General features: G+C 41.7%; 1 protein-coding gene across 1 annotated transcript; it reads right to left on the reverse strand.

The window, feature by feature from the left end:
• On the reverse strand, positions 1 to 25,460 carry LOC133128750 (BMP/retinoic acid-inducible neural-specific protein 3-like). The gene is made up of 8 exons (XM_061242504.1): positions 24,953 to 25,460; positions 15,736 to 16,018; positions 13,261 to 13,451; positions 8,519 to 8,709; positions 5,187 to 5,292; positions 3,558 to 3,794; positions 2,204 to 2,426; positions 1 to 1,961 (listed from the first exon to the last, which is right to left on the reverse strand). The coding sequence occupies exons 2-8, from the start codon at positions 15,969 to 15,971 to the stop codon at positions 848 to 850; spliced, it is 2,298 nt and encodes a 765-aa protein (XP_061098488.1). The 5' UTR covers positions 15,972 to 16,018; positions 24,953 to 25,460; the 3' UTR covers positions 1 to 847.
• Between the last annotated feature and the right edge of the window lie 1,819 nt (positions 25,461 to 27,279).

Here is a 27,279-nt window from a genome sequence, read left to right on the forward strand (position 1 = left end):
TTTTGTAAGAATGTACTTTTATTGAATTAGTTCTCTCCATAAACAATATAAATCAAGTCAAAAGTCCCAGGGCTGATAAACTGCTCCTATTGAAAGGAAGCAACAGCGTTCACACAGAACAATTAGCATGACGGCTATTCAAAGCTGGAGCAACTCTGTCCTGGAACAGCATCTGATGAGCAGCAGATCATAACTCTTGCATCAACACAGACAACATGACTTCTAAAGGTTTTGCACATTTTATTTAGAATGCCTAACAAGCTTAAAATGAATGCATTAGCATAGCATTACTGTGTGTGGTACCTTTGTTTCTAATGGGTGATCTTGTAGAGAAAAAATCCAGACTGAGGCAATGCACTTTGAATGAAGACAACACAAAGAAATTGACAATTTTCCAAACTCAATGACTCTGCTGGAAAGCTGCCTTCAACATAAAACACCACTGTAATACCTTTAAAAGACTGTTAGGACATTAAACCCACTGAATGGTGTGCCAGATGACACTATTGCGTACGCATTGCAGTAGAAGTTCTTTATATTCTGTTTTTCTGAACCATACAGCACCTTCACTGTGCAATGGTCAAATCTGCCCAGTGTTAAATAGAATCGTTTTCATCGTACGACATCCATGAAGTCTTTTCCAAATATAACCAAAAGTAAGAGTGCCCACAGAAAACCCCCTACTTAACATGGAAATCAAAGGATGGTTTCCATATATTCCATAGAAGGTCAACTCTGAAAATGTTTTATTCCCGTTCACACTGTAACAGCCACTTGCAGGAGTCCTCCAGCCCCCCCGGTCTGCATCCCTGCGGGCAGTCTGCCGCGCGGCTCGGCGGTCTCACAGCTAGCTGCACAGCTTGGCGGTCTCGTAGTCCACGCCGTGGGGTAGCTGCTTGGCGTAGCTGCGCAGGGCGTCGCGGATGCGCGTCACTTCGCTGGCGGACAGCTTTAGCCGGTGGCGGAGCAGACACGAGAAGAGGTCGAGGCGCAGCGGGCCGGGGGGCGACAGCATGTTGACACGGTCGCGCATGTCCAGCAGCTGCAGCAGGGCAGAGTGCTGGGAGCCCTGGGTGTACGGGTAGTCCAGCTGCAGGATGAGCTCGTGGATGGCCTCGGGGTCGAAGGGCATGCTGTAGCCTAGCGACTGCACTCCGCTGATTCTCATGTAGCCCAGGTTGCGCGACGGGTCCGTGAACTCCAGCGGCTCGTAGTACACCGTCTCGTTGCCCAGGGCGTTGGTGGACTTGATGCGACTGCGCAGGTAGATGTGCACCGTCTCAAAGAAGCTTTTCCACTGGTTGCCCAGGGTCAGGGTCCAGTTGGTGCACTGGGGGGCCCCCTCCAGGTTAGTCCTCTCCCAGTCCGGAAAAGAGCCCTGGCCCACAGGGACCAGCCAGCTCTCCGAGTGGCTTCCCCCGAACGGGTTGATGTAGATGGACAACAGGGGCTCCAGGGTGCTGTTTCGGGTCAGGCACACCTGCACGGTCAGGCCCAGCAGCATGTGCACCAGGCTGGTACGGTACTTATTGCTCTTCAGCGTCAGGAGCATGCGCTTCCTCCAGGACGGGTCGAACCAGCTGCCCAGGCGCATGTCGTTGCTGATGAATATGGCCCGAACCTCCAGCCGGCTGTCGTGCTTCTGCAGCAGGTACCTGAGCTCCAGGTCCTGGAAGTCCGTCTCCAGGCCCAGGTAGAGCTCCGGGGACTGGGACACCTGGGGCCGGCAGGCCCCGGAGACCAGCACGTAGCCGGGGTTGCAGCTGCTGCAGGTGGCCGGACTGTCCAGGGTGCACGCCGCGCAGCTGGGGCCCTCGCCCACCTGACAGGGCAGCAGTCCCTGGCACTCCTGCTCCAACGGGCAGGCACACGTCTGCAGCTCCTCGTTAAACGTGCCCAACAGGCCGTTCTTATTACAATACAGCAGGGACTGAACCAGCTTCAGCCAGTGAGCCAGAGGCCTGTGAAAACCAGAGACCAGCTGAGTGTATACATATGCTACAACTGCTACTACTAATACTACTGCCACTACCTCAGCTACTGTTGCTACTGTTAAAATTATTACTGGTGCTACTGCTATGAATATTACACACACACACACGACAGATATGTCTCATAGGGTACTACAGCCATGTCACATAGATTGGGTAACAGGCAGTAGTGTTCACTGCAGCAGTACTGAGAAGCTGTTGGTTTCACCCACCTTTCTCTGGGTAGCCGGTACTGGGGCTGCTTGTCACAGCGTTTGCTCATGCTGAAGAGTTTCTGGATCATGCTCTGAGTCTTGCTGTAGACCTGCTGCAGGTTGCCCTCTAGCTGTTTGTGGAGACGTTGCAGATGGATGTCTTTGTTCCACGACTGGAAGATGGCAGACATGTTGAGCAGGTGGTCCTGGGGCAGCCTCTTCACAAAGGACCGGAACTCATCTGGGGAAGAAATAACAGGCATGGTACCCAAGAACAAGTAATTTTTTTCCGCAAATAAGTTGGTCTCATTGTTGTAACCTCTTCAGTCTATATATAGGGCATAGAGAAACACATGCTGTCCTTCAAAACATGCTGCTTTGGAGGATGCTTCTTTTCACAATAACTGCTTTGGTTGAATGTTCTGCTTGTCTCTGTCAAAATCCAGGTTCAGAAAGTAAAAGTCCTCCCCAGTGATTTTGTTCCAATCGCCTGGAGTTGCTAATTAGCACAATTCTTCAGCCAGGAGATTAAAAAGTAAACTAATTAGTAAGTTAATGGGTGGAAGAAACACATGGCTGGATTTTTACTTTCTGACCCCATAACTTTTGAGCTTTGCTGCTTATGCAGGCATGTTGTGCACACCCGAAGAACCACAAGGGGTCCCTAGTGTGCAAGGAGACACAGTTTATTCATGGACTGAATCCCGTGCTCCCAGGTCAATTATAATAGCAATAATTGTTTGGCACATTATGCCATATAGTCAGGATTGGTTCCCTAACTGGGGGCACGGTCATGTCCTAGAACAGCGCTGGCTGGCTGAGACACAGAGATAAAATATTATATCATCAAACAAAAGAATGAGAATAGAAACCTTCTCAACAATCTCTTTTCCCCATAGACAGCCGTATACTGTTGGCAGTTAATCTTACCTCTGCAATTAGGTTTATAACATGATATATTGAAATGTAATTTTAATAAGTAAAGGGAATGTGCAGACAATAAAATGTCTTTATGTGATTAAGTTTAAATGTGCAATTCTTTAAAATGTCAGGCAATATTGATAGGCTTAATACTGCAAATCTTGGATGTTAAAGACTCCGGTACATCATTATACAGATGCCAAACAATCTCTGAGATTCAGGTGAGGGATCTGTTGTAGGCTGTCATTCACAAAAGAGATAAACATTGGCCTGATCTGTATCCATTTACAAACAGTGGGTATAGGAGAGAAATGTATATACACAGTATATACACATGGGTTAGGGGAGTCAGACAAGTTACACGAATTAGGCAGTTTTAATGTCGTAAGATAACATGTGCCTTAAGTCATATAAACCTAAAAAAAAGGTCTGAGCACAGCTACAACCTCACCTGAGCCCTCAAACTCTGTGTTGTGACTTTCCCACATCTCTCTCAGCTGGGACAGCTTATACTCTATGGTCTGGATGTCGGTGTAAGGACAGTTGCATTCTGGGAAGTTGGGGGAGCAGTGGCACCAGCAGTCATTGTCCTTGCACACAAAGTCCCCAGCAGAGTTGCAGGTGATGTAGCTGAGAGCGGCTTTGATGAAGCTGTCCCGCAGGTAAAGGGGGAGAATCAGCTGCAGACCTACACAAACAAAAGCAAACATTACATAAAATGGCACTACGATACAATTCAGAAGCCTAAACTACCTGGTTACTTTATGTTTACTTTTTAGTTGAAAAAAGCTAAAACAGAACTTAGGGAAGCACTAGCTTCTGTGATATGACGTATAGACAAGTGAACAGATCTTTCGCGAGTATTTTTGAAGGGTGGGGAATCTATTTGACTGACATCAAATGAGGAGGGGGATGTCAAATTAGGACACACAGCACTGTGTGAAAAGGATATTGATTGGACGGGAGCAGAAAATTGGCAGACATTTATCTGGCGGTGTGAAATCTCATAAAATCTTGTTTTCCAGGAAGTGGATGGAAGAAAACTTCTGTGTGAAAATATACGAGCATTACATTATGGAAAGTCTGGAAACCCATTACATCCCACGCACGCTGCTTTTAAAGGTGGTAATATGTTGCATGTACTGAGCAGCGTGACAGGACCGTACGATTAACACTGGCCATAGTGCGATGTGTGATGGCTTCTAGCGATAATGGAATCCAATGTCAGGAAGATGCCATTGCGAGATTTAATGCCTGCTTGTGAACCTCTCCAGTGAATCTAATGAATGAGGATAAATTTACAGCCACAGTCCTCCCACACAATATGCCCACCCCTGTGATAAAAATACAGCCCAGAGATTTACAACTGCCATTCTGTTAACAAATTAGCCCACATTTTATTCCGGAATGGCTACCATGATGTTGGCCGTGATGCAGATTGTGTCATGTTTCTAGATTAACTGACACCCAATTCCCAAATAGACACAGAACAACATGAGCATGAATACTACGCACACTACACTGAGGATGCATTAGTGATCGTTAATCACTCCAACTCAAAGCCTGCTTCCCTCCTGTCACTGTTACAAGCAAGTGTGCATGTGTGTGTGCTCATGTGTATGTGTGTCTGTGTGAGAGAGAGAGAGCTGTGCACATGAAGATGAGATGTGTATTTAGATTTTCTATGGTTTTTCAGTTGCTTTATTAACAAGCTGAGAAATGCCTTACTGTTGCTTATTAGTGAGAGAATTATGACATTTGAAAAACATTCAAGTGTCAATCGGAATTTTATTGTGATATTTTATGAACATACAAAAACACCAAAAAAGCTGTCAAATCATATTCTCTGGTAAACATCCTGTTATTGCCACATTATCGTGCATACTGCAGTAACAGTAAACATGAGTGTTTAATTCTTAAGTTATTCAGTGGGAATGATCCAGGTAAGGATCAAGTGGTGACTTTTGTGATCCCACAGAGGGTGGTTTGAGGAGGAGGCTGTTGTGCTGTCTTGCACCTTGATGAATTGCAGGCCATAAAACCCAGCCGCAGAAAACACAGCAGCTTAAACTACACATACCTTGTAAATGGACTTTGTTTTCAGGACTCTGTACAAGGACGGAACTGACAGAGTCAAGGTTGTCGTAGTTACTGCATCCAAGAGGCCCAGTCCTTGTTTCTGTTACCTGGCCAACAAGAACATCAAATCAATTAGAGGTATCGAAACACATATTTACATTCTGCTTGGGGCAGTTTTATTTTATCTAGAAAATATTTATATTTATGGGTGTATTTCTGTGGCGATTAACGTTTAAACACCAAGCCTTTTCTCAAAGCATAAGTGAAATGCACACTCAATGACCACTGTATACCGACTTGTTAATGCAAATTTTTATTGAGCTAATCATGTGGTAGCAAGTAAATAAAAGCATGCAGACATGATCAAGAGGTTTGCTTGTTGTTCAGACCAAATTTCAGAATGGGAAAGAATTCCTGAGATTTCTAAGTGACTTCGTTGGTCCCAGATGGGGTGGTTTGAGTATCTCAGAAACTACTGATCTCCTGGATTTTCATGCACTACAGACTCTAAAGTTCACTCAGAATGGTAAACATCCAGTGAGCGGCTGTTCTGTGTGCGAAAATGCCTTGATAGAGGTCAGAGGAGAAGGGCCAGACCGGTTCAAAGTGACAGGAAGCTGACTCACATAACCACACATTACAACAGTGGTATGCAGAAGAGCATCTTTGAACACACAAGACACCAAACCTTCCACTGGATGGGCTACAGCAGCAGACCAATACCTCTAAAAAAGAAGTATACCTAATAAAGCGGAGTGTATGGTGGCAGTAATACGTCTTGAAAGAAATGGGAACCCTGTGTTGAGCTGATGGGTGGCGGCGATGAGACCCCTGTGTTGAGCTGATTGATCTCAGTTATAGGAACCCTGTGCTGTGCTGATGAATGGCAGGTACTGTATGGGAACCCTGTGCTGAGCTTATGAATGGCAGGTACTGTATGGGAACCCTGTGTTGAGCTTATGAATGGCAGGTACTGTATGGGAACCCTGTGTTGAGCTTATGAATGGCAGGTACTGTATGGGAACCCTGTGCTGAGCTTATGAATGGCAGGTACTGTATGGGAACCCTGTGTTGAGCTTATGAATGGCAGGTACTGTATGGGAACCCTGTGCTGAGCTGATGGATGGTGGTTATAGGAACCCTGTGTTGAGTTATTTGATGGCGGTTATGGGAATCTCATGTTGAACTGAAGAATGGCGATCATAGGGGCACTGTGTTGAGCTATGGTGGTGCAGACCTTTTTATCAGACGTAATTCTAATCACATTACTGCACTGAGGTCACAGCCTTTTTAAACTCAATCTCACCACCCGCTAAAATTAATCAGGGAGCTGGGATCATTTCACTGATGGCACGGGGCACAAAAGCCTCCCATATAAAATGCTATTTAACCTCCTGCTTTAAACCTGCACGTAGTGTTTGCCTGGAGTTCTGACCTTTGCCCAAAATCCATTTTCATTCAGCCCGTGATCAACGGTCTGTAACCGGCAGCCTCGGGCTGGTCGCCGGGACCCTGCTCCAACCCCTGCTCTCTCTGCTATCATGAACCCTTCATCTTCAAGGACCCTGTGTTCCTATCTTAAGCCATAACAGCAGTCAGAGGCAGACAACACCAGCAGGGCTGAGTGCGTTCGGCCATTCTGGGGGAAATCATCCTTTTACAGAACTGGTAATACGCTTGTAGAAGATGGATATAAAATGAGACTGCCACCCGGGCATAAGTGATAGGTATCAGAACAAGAGCAGCATGCGTCCCCCGGATTAGCATCAGTATAAGTGATGTGCTCATGATGGATCTCCAAGCCACAGGCTTGCACCGTGAGCGGTATCAATCATAGCGGGACAGCCAATACAGTACAGACATGGTATTCTTTTATTCTTCTGCTTTTAGCCAAGTTCTTTTTACTGGACATTTTCCAAATGTACAAATTGGATATTTTTGAAAGCGAAGAGATTTGATCCAGGACCTTTCTCCATTGCTGTCCTTTTAGATCACCCAGCAATCACTCAGATATAACTCTGTCTCTGACATGCACACACAACCACACACATATACATTCAATGATCACTTCATTAGGCAGACCTGTACACCAGCTTGTTAATGCAAATATTTAATCAGCCAATCATGTGGCAGCAACTAAATGCATAAAAGCATGCAGATGTGGTCAAGAGGTTCAGCTGTTTGTGATTTATGTGACTTTGACCGTGGAATGATTGTTGGTGCCAGACAGGATAGATTGAGTATCTCAGAAATGAATTATCTCCTAGGATTTTCACACACAACAGTCTCTAGAGTTTGCAGAGAATGATGCAAAAAACAAAAAACATCCAATGAGCAGCAGTTCTGCGGGCAGATACGCCTTGTTAATGAGAGAGGTCCAAGGAGAATGGCCAGAATGGTTGAGCTGACAGGAAGGTGACACTAACATAAAAAACCACACAGTGGTAAGCAGAAGAACATCTGAACACACAACGTGTCAAACCTCTAAGTGGATACGCTACAGCAGAAGACTTAATGAGTCTAAAAAAGAAGCATAATAAATACATAATAAAGTGCTCACTGAGTGTATATATATCTGTCTCTCTCTCACACACAAACGCACACAAACGCTCTGACACACACCTTTTCTCTCTTTTTCTTTCTCTCCCTGCTCCTCAAAAACACAAACGCACAGAAACACACTCACACGCATGCACACACACACACAGACAGGCACACACACGTAGTTGCTATAGAGACAGAAGATAGAAAAGTGTTGATGCAGTAAATGTGCAGGGGCCAGACCCTGACAAATGGATGCGTGTAAGCTGGAGTTTGGCGGGGGTGGGTGGCTGGGTGCTGAGGGGGAGGGGTAGTGAACAGGAAGCAGGAGTACACCTCAGCACTTCTTCCAGTGCACCCTTCATTCATGGAGATGAATTTTTTTAGACAAGCTGCTTATCAGACATGACTGGTCTCACAATCCCCCTGACAGGACACTTCGTCTCTGTGCGTATGAGTGAAAAATGCTGCATGTTCTTGATTGGGAGGGCCTGCTTTATCTGCTTTGGCATTCACAAGGGAGAAATGATGGTCTTAGACACAAAACTGCATGGAGGCATGTTATAATTTACCAAAAACATTTATTCCTGACAGCAAGCACTGGCCTGAATATGAGACACAGGGACGGCACACAAATTATCACCCGTGCACAGCAGTTGGATGGCGAAAGCTCAACCTTTGTGTAGTGAGTAACAAGAAGAATGCAGCAGTGTGAAATGGAACAGGACTGGATGAGGAGGGGGCAGTGTGAAATGGAACAGAACTGACTGAGGAGAGGGGCAGGCTGTTTACCTTGATAGCAGAGGTGGTTATCTGCAGGTGGTGCAGTTTTCTGAGGGTGGTCTCCCGGTCTATGAAGTAGGAAGCGGCGAGCTGGTGGAGGGTCTCCAGTGTGGTCACAGTGCGGTTGCCATCCCCTTCTGTCACCACCCCGTCCCGGCTCAGCTTCCTCTTATTCACAAAGATGGTGAGAGACTCCTCCCCTGGTGGAGGAAGTGACAGCAGGTGTCAGTTTTTGTTCTGACACATAGCTGGGTGTAATGTTTGTTCTGATACACAGATGGCTGTAGTGTTTGTTATGACATATGGGTTTACTGTTTGTCTGGTGCATAGCTGGGTGTAGTGTCTGTTCTGATGCATAGCTGGTTGTAGTGTGTCTTCTGATGCATAGTTGGCCACAATAATTGCAGTGACTCACAGTAAGCCTTCATGTTGCCAGTGGCAGTTTAAAGCCTCATCACTGCAGTCCACAGTCTGTCTAAGCTACAGTATGGCTAGTTGGCTATATTTGTTTCACAGGATGTGTGTGCTAGTAAGCACCCTCCCAAACTGACAGGACACAAGCATTCACAGCAAAGATTTACAACTACAAATGAACATTGTGACTAGGGGAGAAAAATATTGAATGCAGAAATGCATTAATAAGCACATTTGTATAAATATAGAATACAGAGTTCTGGAAAATCTAGGGGAAATATTTGATGAACAATTTTGAATTCCATGGCAGTAAAATCTTACCCAACAAAGTTTTAGCAAAATGCATTATTTACAGCAAATTTTGGAAATATGAATAAAATGAATATATGAATTATATGATTAATAATTGCCACTGGCCTAAAAGGTCTCTGTTGTGAACTACCATTCCCATGACCCCACAAGCAGGGTTTCAGTGTCCTTGGCTATCAGAACGGAGGCCGTGGCTGTGATGTGCACATTGTTTTACACGGAGCAGAGGAGAAGCAGATGGATAGGATTGATGTGCGGCGACACGCCAGGCACGGGCAGCCTGGATTGATGGCTGCGAAGCGATAGCTGGAGGATAGGCGTTTTTTTAATTTCAGAAAAATAGAATGAAATGATTGATTACCTCAGCAAGTTTACACGCAGCGGTATACTGGCAGAGATGAATGCAGCAAACTGTGTATCCGGCCATATGCTGCTCATTTTAAAGTTTGTTAATACATGTAACAGCATTTCAAGAACAACAACTGCGATTACATTCCGGATGTAACATGTGATTTGATAAATCTGCAGCTGGCAAGTACTTGAGTCCATTGGAATTGGGTTAAGGTAAGAGGAAGAGGAAGTTATTGTTGAGACTAACGCACCAGATAAATGAAGGTTAAAAATAAACGTGATAAAATAAAGTCTTGTTTACTTTCCTAATATAGAAATTATAAGACAACGCAAGCATATTTATTGAAGGTATATTTATGCAAGAATATTCATGTAAATATTTATCAATATGAATAATAACATATGTTCATGATTTATGTGTATACATAAATAGACTGTGTATAAACATTTTCTACATCATCTATTAAAGTTGGATCAAAACCCTATTAATATATAACCAGTGTTCCTGTGCAAAGGTACCTTTAAATTATTTTAAAAAGCGAATGAATTGTGTGTAAACCGCAGTTAATAAATTGTTTGCATTAATTAATAAGAATATTTACATTAATTAGGCAATGTATTATTGACGTAATAATTCTAATAAAGGATCAAAAGGATGAATTTACCCACAATAGGTGCAGCCTGTGTATATTAGTCAATTACCTAATTATAAACTGTTTGTCATTTTTGAATCCTTACTGTTGATATTGGGAAAACATTCCAAGATAAAGACACAGTTTAAAGACACCCTTGTAAAGGGAGTAACTAGCATTTGTAATATAATAATGGTGTTTTGATCCGACTTTAACACATGTGTAAACAGTTTACTAGGAGGATCTGTCATTACATACATCAGGCCTCAGAAGGTATTTACACTTACAAAAACAAAAGATATATACTGATTTTATGAAGAAGTTACTAATGATTAAACAAATTTAAAAAGGCTATTATGATGATATCAGTTTATTTTACAGCCTTCTACCTGATATGAGTCAGTTATGAGCCAAATATCAGTCAGTGTGAGGTGGTCTCCCAGAAAATGTCCAGATATATGTATATTAGAGTTCCAGATAAAGCATATTAGTAAGTGTAAGAGGTATCATTAAACATGATATAGCCAAACAGGAACAATACAATTATACAGTGTGGTTAGATCATTCCAACATTATCGTGGCATGTGCATTCATGTAAAATGTAATAAGGAAACACCCGTGACCACTTGCTCCATTCGTCTCTGCCACCATAATATTGCCAGAGCTTACTGTGGTAATAAATCATTTCATTCTATTTTTCTGGAATTAAAAAATGGCCTATCCTCCAGCTATTGCTTCAAAACCATCAATCCAAGCTGTCCAGCCTGGCATACAGCTGCACATCAATCTTATCTATCTGTTTCTCCTTCACTCCGTGTAAAATAATGTGCACATCACAGTAATGGCCCCTTTTCTGATAGCTATGCCGTGTTGCACCAGGCTGAAAGTTTAAAACTCATTCAAGCTTGAAGTTTTATTTTTTAAATTATGCATATTAATTTCTTCCACAACCTTGAGATGAGAGATGGTCAGTAAACAGGTGGATGTACTGTAGGAGATGCACAGAAAACAAAGAGCACTAACCGTCTTGAGCCTGTTTTGATTCATACAGGTGAAACCGAGCGGTCACCCTCTGCCTACCACTAAATTACACCTAGCCCACGCCTGCCACTGACACATACCTGTCAGCATATTTCTCCCAGAGCGCTTTGCTCCTGGTTCCTGGGGGGCCTGCATGGACTGACTGGATTCCCCATTAATCCTGAACTTCCTGAAGCTCCAACTATACCCACAACTCACCCTTACTCATCTACCTCAATCATCCAGTTCCACTTGAACCTGACAGCTGAACTATGACCTGTGTAGCGCTATTATACCAATAGCCAGCAGCTAGGTTACAATCAGGACGTAGATCAACCTATAGGCCAGTGGAGGATGGGCACTACCCCCCCCCCCCCCATAGCCAGGTTCCTCTTGAGTTTTTCTCTTCACTAGAGAGTTTTATTACCTCTTGCTGTCTGGGGGCTTAGGGCTGATAATTCCCTTCTGTTACTCTAGAAAGCATTTTTGTGACAGTACTCTGTAAAAAGCATTATACAAATAAAATTGAAAAATGTACACTCAGTGAGCACTTTATTAGGTATTTATTATACTTATTTTTTTAGACTTCTACTGCTGTAGCCTATCCACTTAAGAGTTATGATGCGTTGTGTGTTCAGAGATACTCTTCTGCATACCAGTGTTGTAATGTGTGGTTATTTGCCGTACTGTCACCTTCCTGTCAGCTTTGATCAGTCAGGCCATTCTCCTCTGACGCCACTCATTAACAAGGTGTTTCTATCTGCATAACTGCTGCACACTGGATTTTTTGTTGGTTTTTTTGCACAATTCTTTGCAAACTCTAGAGACTAGTGTTCATGAAAATCCCTGGAGATCAGCAGTTTCTGAGATACTCAAACCACCCTGTCTGCCGTCTGCCACCAACAATCATTACACGGTCAATGTCAATTAGATCACATTTTCCCCATCCTGATGGTTGATGTGAACATTAACTGAAGCTCCTGACCCGTATCTACATAATTGAATGCATTGCACTGCTGCCACACAATTGGCTGATTAGATAATCGCATAAATAAGTAGGTGTAATAAAGTAAAAATGTTCCTAATAAAGTGCTCGGTGAATGTATATCAGTTAAATGCACGGAAGTCATTTTGCAAAATTACTCAATGTTATCTTTATTTCAGTTCCATTTAATATAAACAATATATATGGTATTCTTACAATTTACCCGTGCTCGATCACATTTAACATTTCTCATTATATTTACAGAATTATATAGATAAAATAAAATATAGTTAAAGCAAATACAGATGAACAACAAATAAAAATACAAAACAAAATTACACGGGTTTTGCCACTGGTTATGAAAAAAATCTCTCAAAAGCCTCATTACTCATTTCTCAAAGTTTAAAATGGGGTCAATGTCACCAAAACTGAACACAGGGGTTAAAAGAATAAAAGCTAAGTGTCATCATTATGAAGAATTGCTGTGATAAACATACTGTCACACACAAGTGCCACTGAATAGGGAAGAGCTAAAAGAAGCCAGCAGTTAAAGTGCTATTACAGCAATCAAAAAGTGCATCAGTAAGCAGCAGCGGCTGCAGTTTATTAGTTAGTGCTACAGGGATGAGCACGGTCGGGGCACAGGGACCAAGACACAGTCTGAAACATTGGGTATTTGAGCGGCTCAGCTGGTCCAAAATTCGCCAGGAACTTGTTCCACCAGCAGGGGGGATTCAAAGGCGTGGCTCCTGAATCTTCAAATTTGCCCTCAATCAATCCTAATGAATGCTGTCTTGGTCCTGGAGAGCTAGTGGGTCCGCTGGTTTTCGTTGTTACTCTGCACTAAATCAATTTGAGCAGTTGATTACACAGTTAACTCACCTCACCCGGTTACCTGGCTCTCAACAGGGTGCTGCTTTTAGGGTGAAAACCAGCAGACCCAGTAGCTTTACAGAACTTTGGTATTATGTGTTTACTGTTCCATAAGTATATCGCAGTAGTGATCTCAACACATTGTGAAAGTGTGAGAAAGCCCTTACCCCCCAGGGTGGCCGACAGCAGGAAGTGCGTCCCAAACTTCTTGATGATGTTCTCGGTGATCTGCTGCATGGTGGGCCGACGGCCCAGGAGACGCACGCTGCTCACGAACTCCGGGGCGAGAGGGAGGGGCGCGTCCAGGAAGTCCTGCCTCTCCACCGCCAAACTGTTCACCTTCCATCGCCCAAACTCCCTGCAAAACACACACAGGCACACACACAAGTTCATCGCACACCGTTGACCTGCCAAGACAAAGGGAAGCTGTGCTTTTGACCGACCGGCTTTTGTTTAACACATATGATGCATAGAACACTACTTATTGAAAGCATGTCATAGAACAGGCTATATAGAACATAATTCAAATAACACATTTCATTACTTTTAGCTCCTATCTTCTTTGAGAATCAGTCTAACCACACTGCTTCAGCCATAATTTTCAAGATATTTTTATGAATCATTTTAAACACATGCATCAGCAAATTACTGCAAAGTGAATTAAAGTGATAACAGTACAGATCAGATTGCCAGAGAACCAAACACTGACATACTGTAACTCTTCCTATATCATACGTACTGGCTCCTGCAGCAGGCTGCATCCAGTGAGATATACTACAAATAAAAAGCTCCAAGTACTTGACACATACACAACTCATCTATCTATCTTTGCTTTGAGCATCTGCAACCTTCACAACAAAGGGATAATTGATCAACACTCCACCTTTCAGAGTGCAATCTAATTGGATAAACATCTTAATGGTTCTGCCAAGATTCAATCTCGACCTGATGCACGCTTATGGCATCAGTCTAGAGTGGCAAGTGTAAAGAAGAGATAAGTGAACCTTTTAAGCCGCGCATGGAGTAGAAGCCAAATCTATCTAACCTTCTGCAGCACTGACACACTGTGGCTGAGTGGCCCAAAAATCTATTTTGAACAATTTTATTAAACTGCCCCAAGGCAAATGCGATTTTTTCCACACAAGGATAAAATGGGATTATTTCAGATCATACAACTGTACCGAAATACATAAGATACAGAACATATAGATCATGTAGTGTAGTTGACATAGGCAGTGAGTACCCACCTGTAGATCTTTGTAGCATGTAGTTGACATAGGTGGTGAGTAGCCACCCATAGATTTTGTAGCGTGTATTTGATATGGGCAGGCAGTACCTAACTGTAGATCATGTCGGTTTTGTAGACGACACTCACTCTTAAAAAAAGAGTCCTTTGGCTTGATTACATAGAGGCACCCTTTTTAGTTCTTTACGGAAGCCTCTATCAAATGTGTGAGGTGAGAAAGCTCCCAGGCAAAGAACAATTTTGCCAGACAAAGAACCCTTTAACTAGATAGGGTTCCATTATGGAATTAGCCTTGTGCACCCAACTACCTGTCGCCAGTTTGTGGTTTGTCCCTCCTCTGACCACTGTTGGTAGGTACTCACCACTGCTGACTGGGAGCACCCTACAAGCCTTGATGTTCTGGCTGAGCCGTCTGGCTATAATGATTAGGTCTTTACACCTGCCCATTTCTCCTGCATCCAACACATCGACTACGAGAGCCAACTGTTCGCTTACCGTCTAATATATCCCAGACCTTCACATTGTTGTGAGATAATCAACATAATACGCTTCATCTGTTAGTAGTCATAATGTTTTTGCTCATCAGTGTAGTTGATGCTGAATGAGTAGGCAGTACCCACCTGTAGATCTAGTGGCGTGTAGTTGATACTGTTTGAGTAGGCAGTACCCACCTGTAGATCTTGTAGCGTGTAGTTGATACTGTTTGAGTAGGCAGTACCCACCTGTAGATCTTGTAGCGTGTAATTGATACTGTTTGAGTAGGCAGTACCCACCTGTAGATCTTGTACCGTGTAGTTGATACTGTTTGAGTAGGCAGTACCCACCTGTAGATCTTGTAGCGTGTAGTTGATACTGTTTGAGTAGGCAGTACCCACCTGTAGATCTTGTAGCGTGTAGTTGATACTGTTTGAGTAGGCAGTACCCACCTGTAGATCTTGTAGCGTGTAGTTGATACTGTTTGAGTAGGCAGTACCCACCTGCAGATCTTGTAGCGTGTAGTTGGTACTGTTTGAGTAGGCAGTACCCACCTCACCTGTAGATCTTGTAGCGTGTAGTTGATACTGTTTGAGTAGGCAGTACCCACCTGTAGATCTTGTAGCGTGTGGTGAAGCCCTGTTTGAGTAGGCAGTACCCACCTGTAGATCTTGTAGCGTGTGGTGAAGCCCTGTTTGAGTAGGCAGTACCCACCTGTAGATCTTGTAGCGTGTGGTGAAGCCCTGTTTGAGTAGGCAGTACCCACCTGTAGATCTTGTAGTGTGTGGTTAAGCCCTGTTTGAGTAGGCAGTACCCACCTGTAGATCTTGTAGCGTGTGGTGAAGCCCTGTTTGAGTAGGCAGTACCCACCTGTAGATCTTGTAGTGTGTGGTTAAGCCCTGTTTGAGTAAGCAGTACTCACCTGTAGATCTTGTAGCGTGTAGTGAAGCCCTGTTGGTGGCGCTGGACGAACTCGGTGTACTCCTGGGACTGATGGAAGGGGCCTCTCTCGGACAGGAGCCAGTCCAGGGGCTCATGCGGGCCTGCCGAGCCGTGGACGGCCAGGACCCAGCAGTGCAGGCTCAGGGTGGCCCATTCGGACAGCACCATGAGGGCCAGCCATCTAGGAGCAGGAGGGCCTCTCCGCAACCAGGACATGCTTCAGCTCAGGCCCCAACACCTTCATTCTCCTGACAATCCTGCACCTAAGGAGGGGGAGAAACATCTTCAATCACACTGCAGGGCACTACCGGCAATGAAGGGGGAAATCCGTTCATAGCAAGGGCACTGCCAAGAATGAAGGGAACTATCCTTCATAACCCTGCAGGGCACTACCAGTGATCCCGCGAAAATGACATTTTCCGAAATAAATGTGTGTTTGTTCACAAATCTGTTTTGCACAGATGCATATGCTATGACTGATCGAGTTTATCTGTCCGCATACAGTACCAGTGAAAGGTTTGGACGCACTTTGCCTATTTCTAGCTTTTTTGATTAATGTTTTATTTCCACCGTTTTTATTAAACCACCTTTTTTATACATTTTGGTTTCACCATGTAGTAAATACAGCATTTTATATACTTAAAATCCCCCCCCCCCCCTTTAAATGTTCGAGGCAAATTAACATAATGCCAAATAAAATAGTCATGTTTTGTATTTGGTCGCATATCCATTGCATACCATGACTTCCTGATGTCTGTGACCTATCAACATCACCAGAGTCTGGATATCATATTTTCAGGTTGTCCTACAAGCGATACTAAAACTCTTTGCATTTAATTGGATCTCAATGGGAATTGGGGGATGAGACTAGCTTCAGCTGTAAATTATGCTGATACAATATGGAACACATTTCTTGACTAAATGGCTTTAAATCATTAAGGGTCCGAGGTATCAAACCATCCTCAAACAACTGTGCTGGTACTAGATATACAGTAGATACTTAAAGGGTTGTTTCTCCTGAATAATTCTTCCAATGAGTTCAACAGGAAAATTAGTGAGGAAAAATGTCCCTTTTAGTATCCGGCAGCAGCACGATGGTTTGAGACTCTTGGACCTTGGACCCTAGATGATAAAGCCAATTTATTCTGTACTGTTTTGGCATAATTTACAGCTGAATCTACTGCCCCCTAATATGATATCCAGACCCTGGTGATGTTGATAGGTCACAGACTTCAGGAAGTCTTGGCATGCAAACAATATGCTATTTTATAGTTCTGTATTATAAACTATAGACTATTTTACTTGACATTATATTAATCTGTCTTAAACACTGAAATGTGGGGCTATGTATAAAAAGTATTGTAATTAATACATGGTGAAACCAATATGTACAATACCCTTTAATAAAAGCTGAGAATCTGGCTTTTTCATACTTTCATAGCACGTATGATTTGTTTGATTACAAACAGAGATATAAAAATATTCATAGGAAAAGGGCAAAAAAGGCAAGGTGTGTCCAAACCTTTGACTGGTACTGCAGGTAAATGCCGGGTCTAGATGGGTAGAATGGCCGACTGGCCAGTTTATTAAGTATTCTGACAATCTTTCGTTAGAATGTTTGAATACACAAAAAAACATTCTGTGGTGCTTCCAAAAGCACATCGTACCAGGATGGTGGTTAGACAGCAAATGTTCAGGATTAAATATATCTGATAGAAAAAATTTAATTCTCTCAGAGTACATTTGGTCCCTGTTGGATCACATGATATGAACTCTTTGAGCTGATGCAGAATTGAGAATGTGGCTGTGTAAGATCCATCCAGCAGTAGGCGTATTCACATGAATGAGTCCTCAAACATGAATTCACATGAATGCATAAACATGTGGACACATGAGGATGAGCAGAACACGTCATTCAGGTGTACCTCCCAGGTGGAAGCTCACAGTGAGAAAAATTGGCTTCTGCCGATTCTGGAGGACTGAACCCAGGAAAGTCTGACAAGCCCAAACTCTATAGCAGCCATCATCAAATCTGAACCTGATTTTCTTTTTTCTCCAAGGTAATTAACTGAACAATTAGTGCTACTGATTGGCCAGACTGTCTTCAGACCTGACTCCCAGATAAAGGGAGGATGAAAAACTAGCAGTTCCCGGACCTTGAGGACCATGATTTGATTATCCCTGCTCTGTAGCCTTGTGCTACCGCACCATCAGCCTCTTGAAAACAGAAATATCAAGGACATAAGAAAAGCACTTTTTAAATGAATGGCTGCACAGCCCTTTGGTATGGATTTTGTGGAAGTAAAGTCGCCAAATAAAAGGTCTCTTACAAAATCTATGTGGCACCTCATAAAAGGAGCACTTGGGGACATCTTCAGATAGCAACTGGAAAAGTACAGCAAATATTACATAAATGATATAGATACACATAGTAAGAGGGCATTCCCAGAACACATGCATACAGAGAATGATTATGATTCAAAATGAGAAATGTTCATTTTGGAGCATGGGTAATTTAATTTCCTAATATGCTATGAATAGGAATGATATCCAGTCAATTGAGCAATTTCCATTGCTGAAGGAGTCCGTACCAGCCCTATGCCCTAACCATCATCTCCACCTGACTCCTAATCCAAGGCTTTGTGCTCTGCCTCCTGGACTACTGCAGCTCACTGGAGGGTCTCGGAGCATGAACCAGGAAACTTCCTGCTCGTCCAGAATGAGGCAGCTCCTCTGCTTCTCAGTCTCTCGGGACTGCCTGACGGTCTGCCGGTGTGGGCTAAAGCACACCTCCGCAGACGGTTCCTAACCTCTGTTATTCACGGCAGCCCTGGAAATCAAGTCTCCAACTACAGCTACAATTGTATCACTTTATCTATCCGACTTAAGCTCCTTCCGTTTTTATGGCAATATTGATTAGCACTAAGAGCATCGTGACACATACTTCTGCTTAATATCTCATTTCATTCCCCTAAAGTAGGGGTTGGGGATAATCTGCTTTGCACTAAATGCCTATTGTGTTACTGCCCACTCTGTTCCGGTGCCTGTGTTTACCCACGTTGTTTGCACTTGCCCTTTGCTATATTTCCTCCTCAAGCACTTTGGACAAAATGGTCTGCCAAATACAAAAATGTAAGTATGTGCCTTTAATAGGCTTCTTTCAGCACAATGATTACTCAAATTCAAATGTTAGGATTCTGATATTTTTGCATGATAACATATAATCCTTAAAATATCTCTTGAAAACACAGCAAAAGACAACACAACAAAACAATGATAGAAACGTAAATTTCTTGATATGAACACTGATATCATTCTAATGTTTTGACTGCAACATTATTGAATGTGATAACTGTGTAATTGCCCAGCTAAATACTTAATCCAGTACTTTGGAGTGTGCCTGAAATGTTAGACGTTGGAAATTAGCTACGTTTCTGAAGAGCTACTTTGCTTGTCCCATCTGAATTTCAGTTGCATACACCCACGTTGTAACCTCAGTCTCTTCGAGCTCTCTAGTAAAATAAATACTGATAATGTGGCTGCATTTTAACGTTCTTCAAAAAACATTCTACAAAACCAAACACTGACTCATCAGATCTTCTCAAATATTCAAGCAGAACAAAGTTTCCAAGCAACCAGATAGAAGGCATCTGTGTGGCATGACTTCTGATTATGACTATAGGCGCAGAGATATCAGAAACCAGGCTAGTTTGGTGGTAACCTCTCTAATTGGGTGGGGTTCCGACAATTAATATGAAGGTCCTTGCCTGCCCCCCAGGCTACCCAATGTCATACTTCACTTCTGTCGTTGTTCAGCTGCTGTTAGAAGACTGCAGATTCAAAGCCATTTTTGCCTTTTGAATGAAGAAATGCAGGGAGTGACTCCCACTTTTATAGGTGACCTAGCCTGTTGCATCATTGAAATGCCTCCTCAAAAATCCAAAAGATGAATAAAGCCTATGGCAGCATTCAAAGTGTCCAACTCAAAGGAGCATTTGGCTTAACATATCCTGCCTGTACTGAAAATATACACACTCACTGAGCATTTTATTAGGAACTTGTACACCTACTTATTCATGTGATTATCTAATCAGCCAATTGTGTGGCAGCAGTGCAATACATAAAATCATGCAGATACGGGTCAGCTTCAGCTGATGATCACATCAACTATCAGAATGGGGAAAAAATTTGATTTAAGTGACTTTGACCATCAAATGATTTTTGGTGTCAGGGTGGTTTGAGTAGAATGGTGCGAAAAACAAAAAACATCCAGTGAGCAGCAGTTCTGTGGGCAGAAACACCTTGTTAATGTGAGTGGTCAAAGTAGAAGGACCAGACTGGTCAAAGCTGACAGGAAGGTGACAGTAACACAAATAACCACACATTACAACAGTGGTAGGTAGAAGAGCATCTCTGAACACACAACGCATCATAAATCTAAGGGGATAGGCTACAGCAGCACTACACTAAGTCAGAAAAATAAGTCTAATAAATATCTAATGAAGTGATCACTGAGTGTATATCCTGTAATTTTCTTTCTTAAGTACTTAAAACAATGAAGTGAAGGTTCTTCTTAACCTTGTTAAGCCCTTTCAGGAGTGGGAAATGTTACAGAGGGTAAAAAAAAGGAAAGGAAAATACAGTTTGAACGAAACACACAATAAGACAGATGCAGATTTTGTCAAATTAAAAAAAAACAGTCGGAACACCACAAAAAAAAACTGTCATGACATACAAGCCACTGAGAACTGAAGAACTAAAGCTGTTTCACTTCCAGTTAATGCATGTTAATGTTAATTCATATGACCCTGGGTCTCATCCTCTGGTTTCACTTCAGTTATCTCTGCCCTGCATCCGCCATTAGGTCATATTACATGATAATCACTTGTTTGCTGTTAAGCACACCATGTACACCTGCAAACTGTCTGCTACACCTGAGTCATTATAGGTTATGATAGCCAGGACCAATCATAACCAGTACAACAAGTAATCTACACCAGATACCAGCACATCGAGAAATATGCCTCAAACACATAGCACATAGAGAAACCTACTCTGGTTATCAACATAGAGACAAATCTATGCCAGCCATTATCAACACAGAGAAATCTATGCCAGCCATTATAGGCACAGAGAAATATATGCCAGCCATTATCAACAGCGAGAAATTTAGGCCAGCCATTATGAGCACAGCGAAAGCTAAGCCAGCAGCCATTTTGAGCACAGGGAAATCTAAGACAACAAGCATCATTTGCACAATGCACATATAATGAGCCCAAACAATGACCAAAACCAACAGAAATCACCAGAAAATTCAGTAAAGATAATTTACAATGCAATTTATTCTGTGTATACATGCATACAGACATACTGTATTGACCAGTTAACTCACAAAATCATTTGGTCCTATAAATGCAAAGTTCACAAGCAATATTTTTTTTAAACAGCTTACAGATGAGCTTGAATTAGTTAGGCTACTCAACAGTGCCCATCCTAAACTATTTTAATAAAAAGTATCTAAATGTCATCATAATACAATCTCTCTTTTCATGTGAGCATCCCCAACCCCCTACCAACCTTCCTACTGACTTCCCAGCCAAGCTCGTCACTACAGGCTCTTTAGAGTCGGCATGCACACTCTAATACAAAAACTTAATTAAAAATCATGTACAAGAAAACCAGCGAAGGGCAACCCTGGTTCTGAAGAGACAGGCATGTTCCTGGTGTTCATTCCATCCAAGCGTGACTGTACAGTTTTATCTATTATTCCAAGTTTTTTTCCCATAATGTTTTTTATTCAACAGAACATTCAACTGTCTTCTCCCCCCTTAAAGCAGTCTATTATTCTAAGTTTAAAACAGACTGTTCACACTAGTTTGAATGTGCTGAGTACCTATAACACATGCTCACCTCTGTTCATTAAAGCCCATAAGTAATGATGTTTTGGAGTTAGAGAGTTCTGACGGAACAAAAGGCAGAACCAGCTCTGCAACTTCAGGACAGGGTTGACTATATAATTTCTATAATGCACAGATTGCTCTTCCTATAAAGCATTTCACACAGTACATCAAAAATGATCCTCCCATAAGGCCATATGCAAGTGAAGCCATAAATCATCCAGGCATTAGGCTTTTAATGCCTTATAATCACCATTAAACATATTAGCTGAAGACATTGCAAATCAAGCACTTTTCAAGATATGTTTCTTAACCCAGAAAGTGCTCATTAATTTCTGACAAATCCATGATACAAGGACATTTGCTTAAATAAATAAAAAATTAACTAGACTCCACAAGGTCTTAAACACCGATACCTAGCTCCTACAATGTGTCCAACAAAACCATTCAACATTTCCTTAAATCTTGTAAAATGTGTGTAAGTGTAAAATGTAGTATTCATTTAGAGTATGAAATTCAGTCACATAATACTGGTAAATCCTTGAGATATTGCAACTACAGCTGCACACTGTAGTGGACTATTCATCCTCACAATACTGCCTTGAACAGCCTCGATCTTTGTGTCCATTGTTATTTATTTTGACAGGACCATCTACAATACCAATGTCAAACAAAATAACAAGGAAAATCCCATTTGTACCAATGTTAAAAAAAATATTCACTGATCCTTAACAGATGATGGAGTTGAACTCCTGATAAATAACAGAACACAAAGATTGAAAAGAAGAATAGAATGTTAATAAACACAACACATAAAAGAATACATGAGGCCCATACACGTGAATAAAAATACGTACAAGGGGGTGTTTCACAGAGCAGCATTACTGGATTAGCTGAATAACTGCTCTGAGTAAAACCTGGAACATCTTTTTTTTACTTCAGTCTATGTTCCAGATTTGGGGGGGGGTTCCGGGTTTTACCCAGTTCATTTATCCAACAAACTCAGTAATCCTGCTTTATGAAACAGGATTCAGGCCACTCAGCCCAGGTAAATTTGCCAGTGCCAGTCAGTTTATAGGGTATCCCTCATTGTGTAAAGCCTGGACTTGTACATGCCAAGGCTCTCTGTCTCTATTAAATCACCTAGCAAGCTGTTGTACATATTGACAATGATCTGTGTCAATAAATGCTTCCTGATACTGCATCTGAGTGGAATTAACTAATAAGGGTCTTTGGTCTTAATCCTTTTAGGTCTTAAACCTTTCATGCCAGGACTCAATTTAGTTGCCCTTCTTTGTACTTTCAGCACGGGGCCCAGAATAACCCTAATCTAAATGAGGTCCTACAAAGGTACAGTATCATGTAATATCAATATTTCATTGATTTATGTGCAACTCTGTTCTATGTCATGTTACATCATCCTTTTCACCTGTTTTTACTGCCACAGCACATTGTCTGGATCCTGAGAAACTACTACTACATATAACCATATTTTTCAACATTGAACAAATTCTAATTTCTTTCCAAAATAATCCTGTCTTAATATTTATCTCCCAAATGCAGAACTTCTTTTTTACATTTATCTTCGAAATGTTATTGGCCTGGTTTCCACCCTCTTCTGAATGTAATTTGGTAGCTTTCTGCTAACTTCTGGATTTTGATTGAACAAATTTAAGTTTAAGTAATGATTTTTAGATATGATTCCAATTGAGGCTATGAAAATGCAGCCTACTTAGAAAAAATCACATGAAAATATACGGACTATAAAAGTATGGTGTACATTTAATTGCAATACTTAGCCAAACTGAATTCACTGTTTGAATGGTATGCCGTGGCTTTGCATGTAATGTACATAAAATGTGCTGTAACAATAGAAAGTTGTTCCTGCTTAATGTTATTTTTCTTATTTTTCCCGTTGGAATTATATATTCTTATATGCTTCTGTTTTAGCTTTTCTTTTCAGTGAACATTCAGTCATTCTTTTTATGTGGCAATTGTGTTTTTAATAATTACTACATTTATCTGCCTGATGACATGTTTAATTTAGTTATTGTGATTTTTCACATTTATATTTATAATTCTGTATATGATTGCACATTTTGTATTCCAGGTCAAAGCTTGTATACATGCATATAGATACATTAATCATGTTTAGAAATGGCACTTTCCTGGAATAACATTTAACAGATTTATTTTGACAAATGAAAGAGATGCGAGAAATCTGACTGAAACAGTCACCTCATACATTGAAGTACATTTTCATATTCGCACATTAATATGATAATTGTATTAATATGCATGTATTTCAACATGTATTAGATACAATATGTCTTATGTTGCAGTCATATACAAGAGAAATATGGTAATTATGGCTACCCACAGCATGAGAAAATGGTGAATTTACAGTTAACAATCAACATTACTGGAAATAACACTGATAATTAGTGTCGGATATCATTCCCAAAGAGAGCATCGGACAGATAGCTACATATTTGGGTGTAGTTTGCGTTTCACTCTCAATTTCAGGTTGGTCATCTCAGACAAGACATGCACTTTTCCAGTTCGCAATTCAGACGGCTACTTGTCCTTATTTTGACTTCAGAATCAGAGTTGAAAATGAAATGAATCTCTGTTTTTTTTCCCAGGTCACCCGACCTAACAGACGTCTCGCATCATTTCACTCACGTGGAAGCCTCCTGAACAGAAAGTCGTCATCACCTGATACATTCTAACGGCACAATTCATTACAGGAGCACTTTCAATCGTGTATCATCTGCAAACATTCGCCACTTTTACCGCAATGAAATAATGCGTGCAAGTAAAAACCCGTTTTGCATTAATATACTAAAATGCTGCTTTTCAATTAAAATAACATTAAACCCAATAATCACATGCATCACATAATCTAGTAAATAAAAGTATTGTGAATTGCGTGAACTTCAAAGAAGGACAGAATTATTGGCTATGGGCAGTTATCAGATAAACTACATAAAGGTAACGGGTACAGAAAAATAATACACTTGAAAATTGTTTAAGTGAAGTCAGAAATGTTCCATGTGAAGTCAGCCCCGTCCCGATTCATACACTAGCCTATGGAATGGACATTTCAAGAGCAAATCCTTTTTACTGCGCTATGGACCAATGTGCATTTCACCGATTTAAATGTAGCCTACAAAGCGACAAGAAGAAGTCCTGAAAAACTGAGCACCTACATTAAAACAGAGAAACGTTGAAATTATTTAACTCATTTCACCTGTGTTGAACAAATAATTTACAAGAGATGGTAATTAGCGATATTACCTGAGTGTTGGCAGAATGCGTCGATGCCTACAAGTTCATTTAAATGTAGAGGATCAAACAATCTCCTTTCGACGAGACTTATTTCTCAGCGCAACGTCAATCGACTCTTCGGGGGCGAATGCGGACTGTTGAGGGGCGAGCCCCGAATCCCACCGCACAAATTCTGAAGTAGGCTACTTGCAATGTTTCACTTGGGAAATATATCGCCCATAACGCCGTGGAAGGGATCATAGCGACAGCAGAATCATAGCGCAGGTTGCTCCCGTGTATCAAACATTTCGTTTGAATTGAAAGAAATGCTGCTCTTCATTGGCAAGTTTTCAGATGTGAAACTTTGCACCGCGACAATGCATTTCGCTAAACCGATGCAGGCAACATCTCGAGGAAAGGCGCAAAAACGCGCCCCCACCTTCCTTCCCCGCCTGTCACCGATGCTGCTCTTGGCGAAATATTTGGATGCAAGCCTCGCGCAGCAAAGACCCCACTTTCGGAGCTAACAGAGCGTGACAGTCACGATGGTCCTTTAAAGCAGCACTTCTACTCAAACTACACTTTTAACCCGCTCTATCCACAACAAATCATTTAAATTTAATCCTGAGTCTCAGCCTTTTCTTGTTCAGTAAACTAGACAGGGGGTGTAGTTTACTGTGAACAGCAAGCTGTCCTTAGGCTATGTTCTTACACTGTCAATTATGCTATTGTGCAAAGCAATACAATATTAATAACGCAATGTTCTTTAGATTTCTATTCGTCTGATTAAACAAATAAACAGGAAAGCACGTACTCCTGTTTCATTGTGCTTTTCGCATGGCTCCCCGCGAAACGCACTGTCTTATCAACCGCCTCTGACAAGCTCAGAGAGCAGCGGTGGCTCGTGTGCTGGCTCACCTCCAGACTTAAGAATTTACCTAGCTTTGCTAGTGATAATAACGCGGAGACGGAGCTCAATTCTGGACGGGCTTAAATTATAGATGGTAACAGGAATACAACAGCATGATGCACATACTATAAGCATATAACAATGCAATGAAAAGATCTCAAAGTAGCCTCATTTTGAAGCTGTTATCAAATGTGTCAAAATATAATCGTGAGGAAAAAGTGTAACGGTTAGTGGTCAGGTTCATTTACGAGCCATATTTAAATGGCAAACGCGTTGTAAATTTGAGTTGTAATTCGATATATTACTGGATTTAAAGAAAGATTGGTTTCGCATGATGGAGACCATAAAAATTGACAAAGCCAGTGAGAGTTGAGATGTTCCGGTCTACGACACCCTGTGTGGCATTTGACCACCCAGATTATAGAAAATTAAAATTCAGATCAAGCCAAAGGACCTCCTTCAACAGCTCACTTCTTATTAAGGAGTATGTGTAGAAAAAAAACATGACACTTCATGCCTCTTAATTATAGCTGTGTTTTACAGGCTCAGTAGCCTGATATAACCCCACTCCCCTCTACCATGCTTCGTCAAGGCATTGCTTAAATTTCCCTTAAAAGTGCATGGGAGGGAGTCTCATTATCTCTGGTAAGAGGACGGCCTGTGGCCCTGTTTTTAAAAGAGTGAAAATATGTATTAGTGCCATATACTGCTAGACCCGAGAAGCATGATAAACAGCCTTCTTTGCTGTTTGGCCATTTGGCGCAGTGGCCTGCTGTTTGACCAATCAGCTTTCCTGGAATAAAGTAAATGCAAAAAAGGCATGAAATTAAATTCATTTGCAGGGTAGGGTCTGGCTCAATATTTAAGGGAAAATAGACCTCATAACTTTTTGTAATGACCAGAAAACACTTTGAAAATAGTACAAATTAAATAACATTTCATTCAGACACCAGTCAAGAATCATTTTTAAAATGCCTGGGGTTTCGAAGAAAACTGTTCCTAACCCAAGCCAAAACTATCTCTCTATCTCTAGTCAAGGCTATCCTCGATTCATGCTTGTGAGAATTAATGTCATAGGTGTTTTGAATTGTTAAAGCCTGTCACTGTCAATATATAAATATTTTCTCAGATGGGCATACAGTATACAGCATACTGCATTATAAAGATGATTAATTGACTGGCCTCCAATTTGGAAGGTTATCTTTTAGCACCTGATTGATACGTACAGTTTTAAGGGACATGCATCTTTATTAGAGTCTTACAAATTCAAAGTTTTGTCTCTTGGCAGCTGTGACTGTCTGGTCGTTGTTACCTGGTAGGTAGTAATTAATTTCTCCTTGCTTCATTAAGCTGGCTAGTGGGCGTTTAGTACTTTCAAACCAGTGAGCTACCTTTAAACTATAGCAATTGGACATTTTTTCAATCTGTACTACAAGCTGCAATGCAG

Source organism: Conger conger, chromosome 5 (genome assembly GCF_963514075.1).
Source record: "Conger conger chromosome 5, fConCon1.1, whole genome shotgun sequence".
Taxonomy (NCBI): domain Eukaryota; kingdom Metazoa; phylum Chordata; class Actinopteri; order Anguilliformes; family Congridae; genus Conger; species Conger conger.

What these genes read in the sequence shown, in the direction of transcription:
- LOC133128750 (XM_061242504.1), bottom strand. Translation starts at nt 15,971, where the DNA reads ATGTCCTGGTTGCGGAGAGGCCCTCCTGCTCCTAGATGGCTGGCCCTC. An exon ending in AAACAAAGTCCATTTACAAG is followed by an intron (nt 3,795 to 5,186) that starts GTATGTGTAGTT and finishes TTGTTTGTGTAG; the next exon opens with GTCTGCAGCTGATTCTCCCC. An exon ending in TACCGGCTACCCAGAGAAAG is followed by an intron (nt 1,962 to 2,203) that starts GTGGGTGAAACC and finishes TGGTTTTCACAG; the next exon opens with GCCTCTGGCTCACTGGCTGA.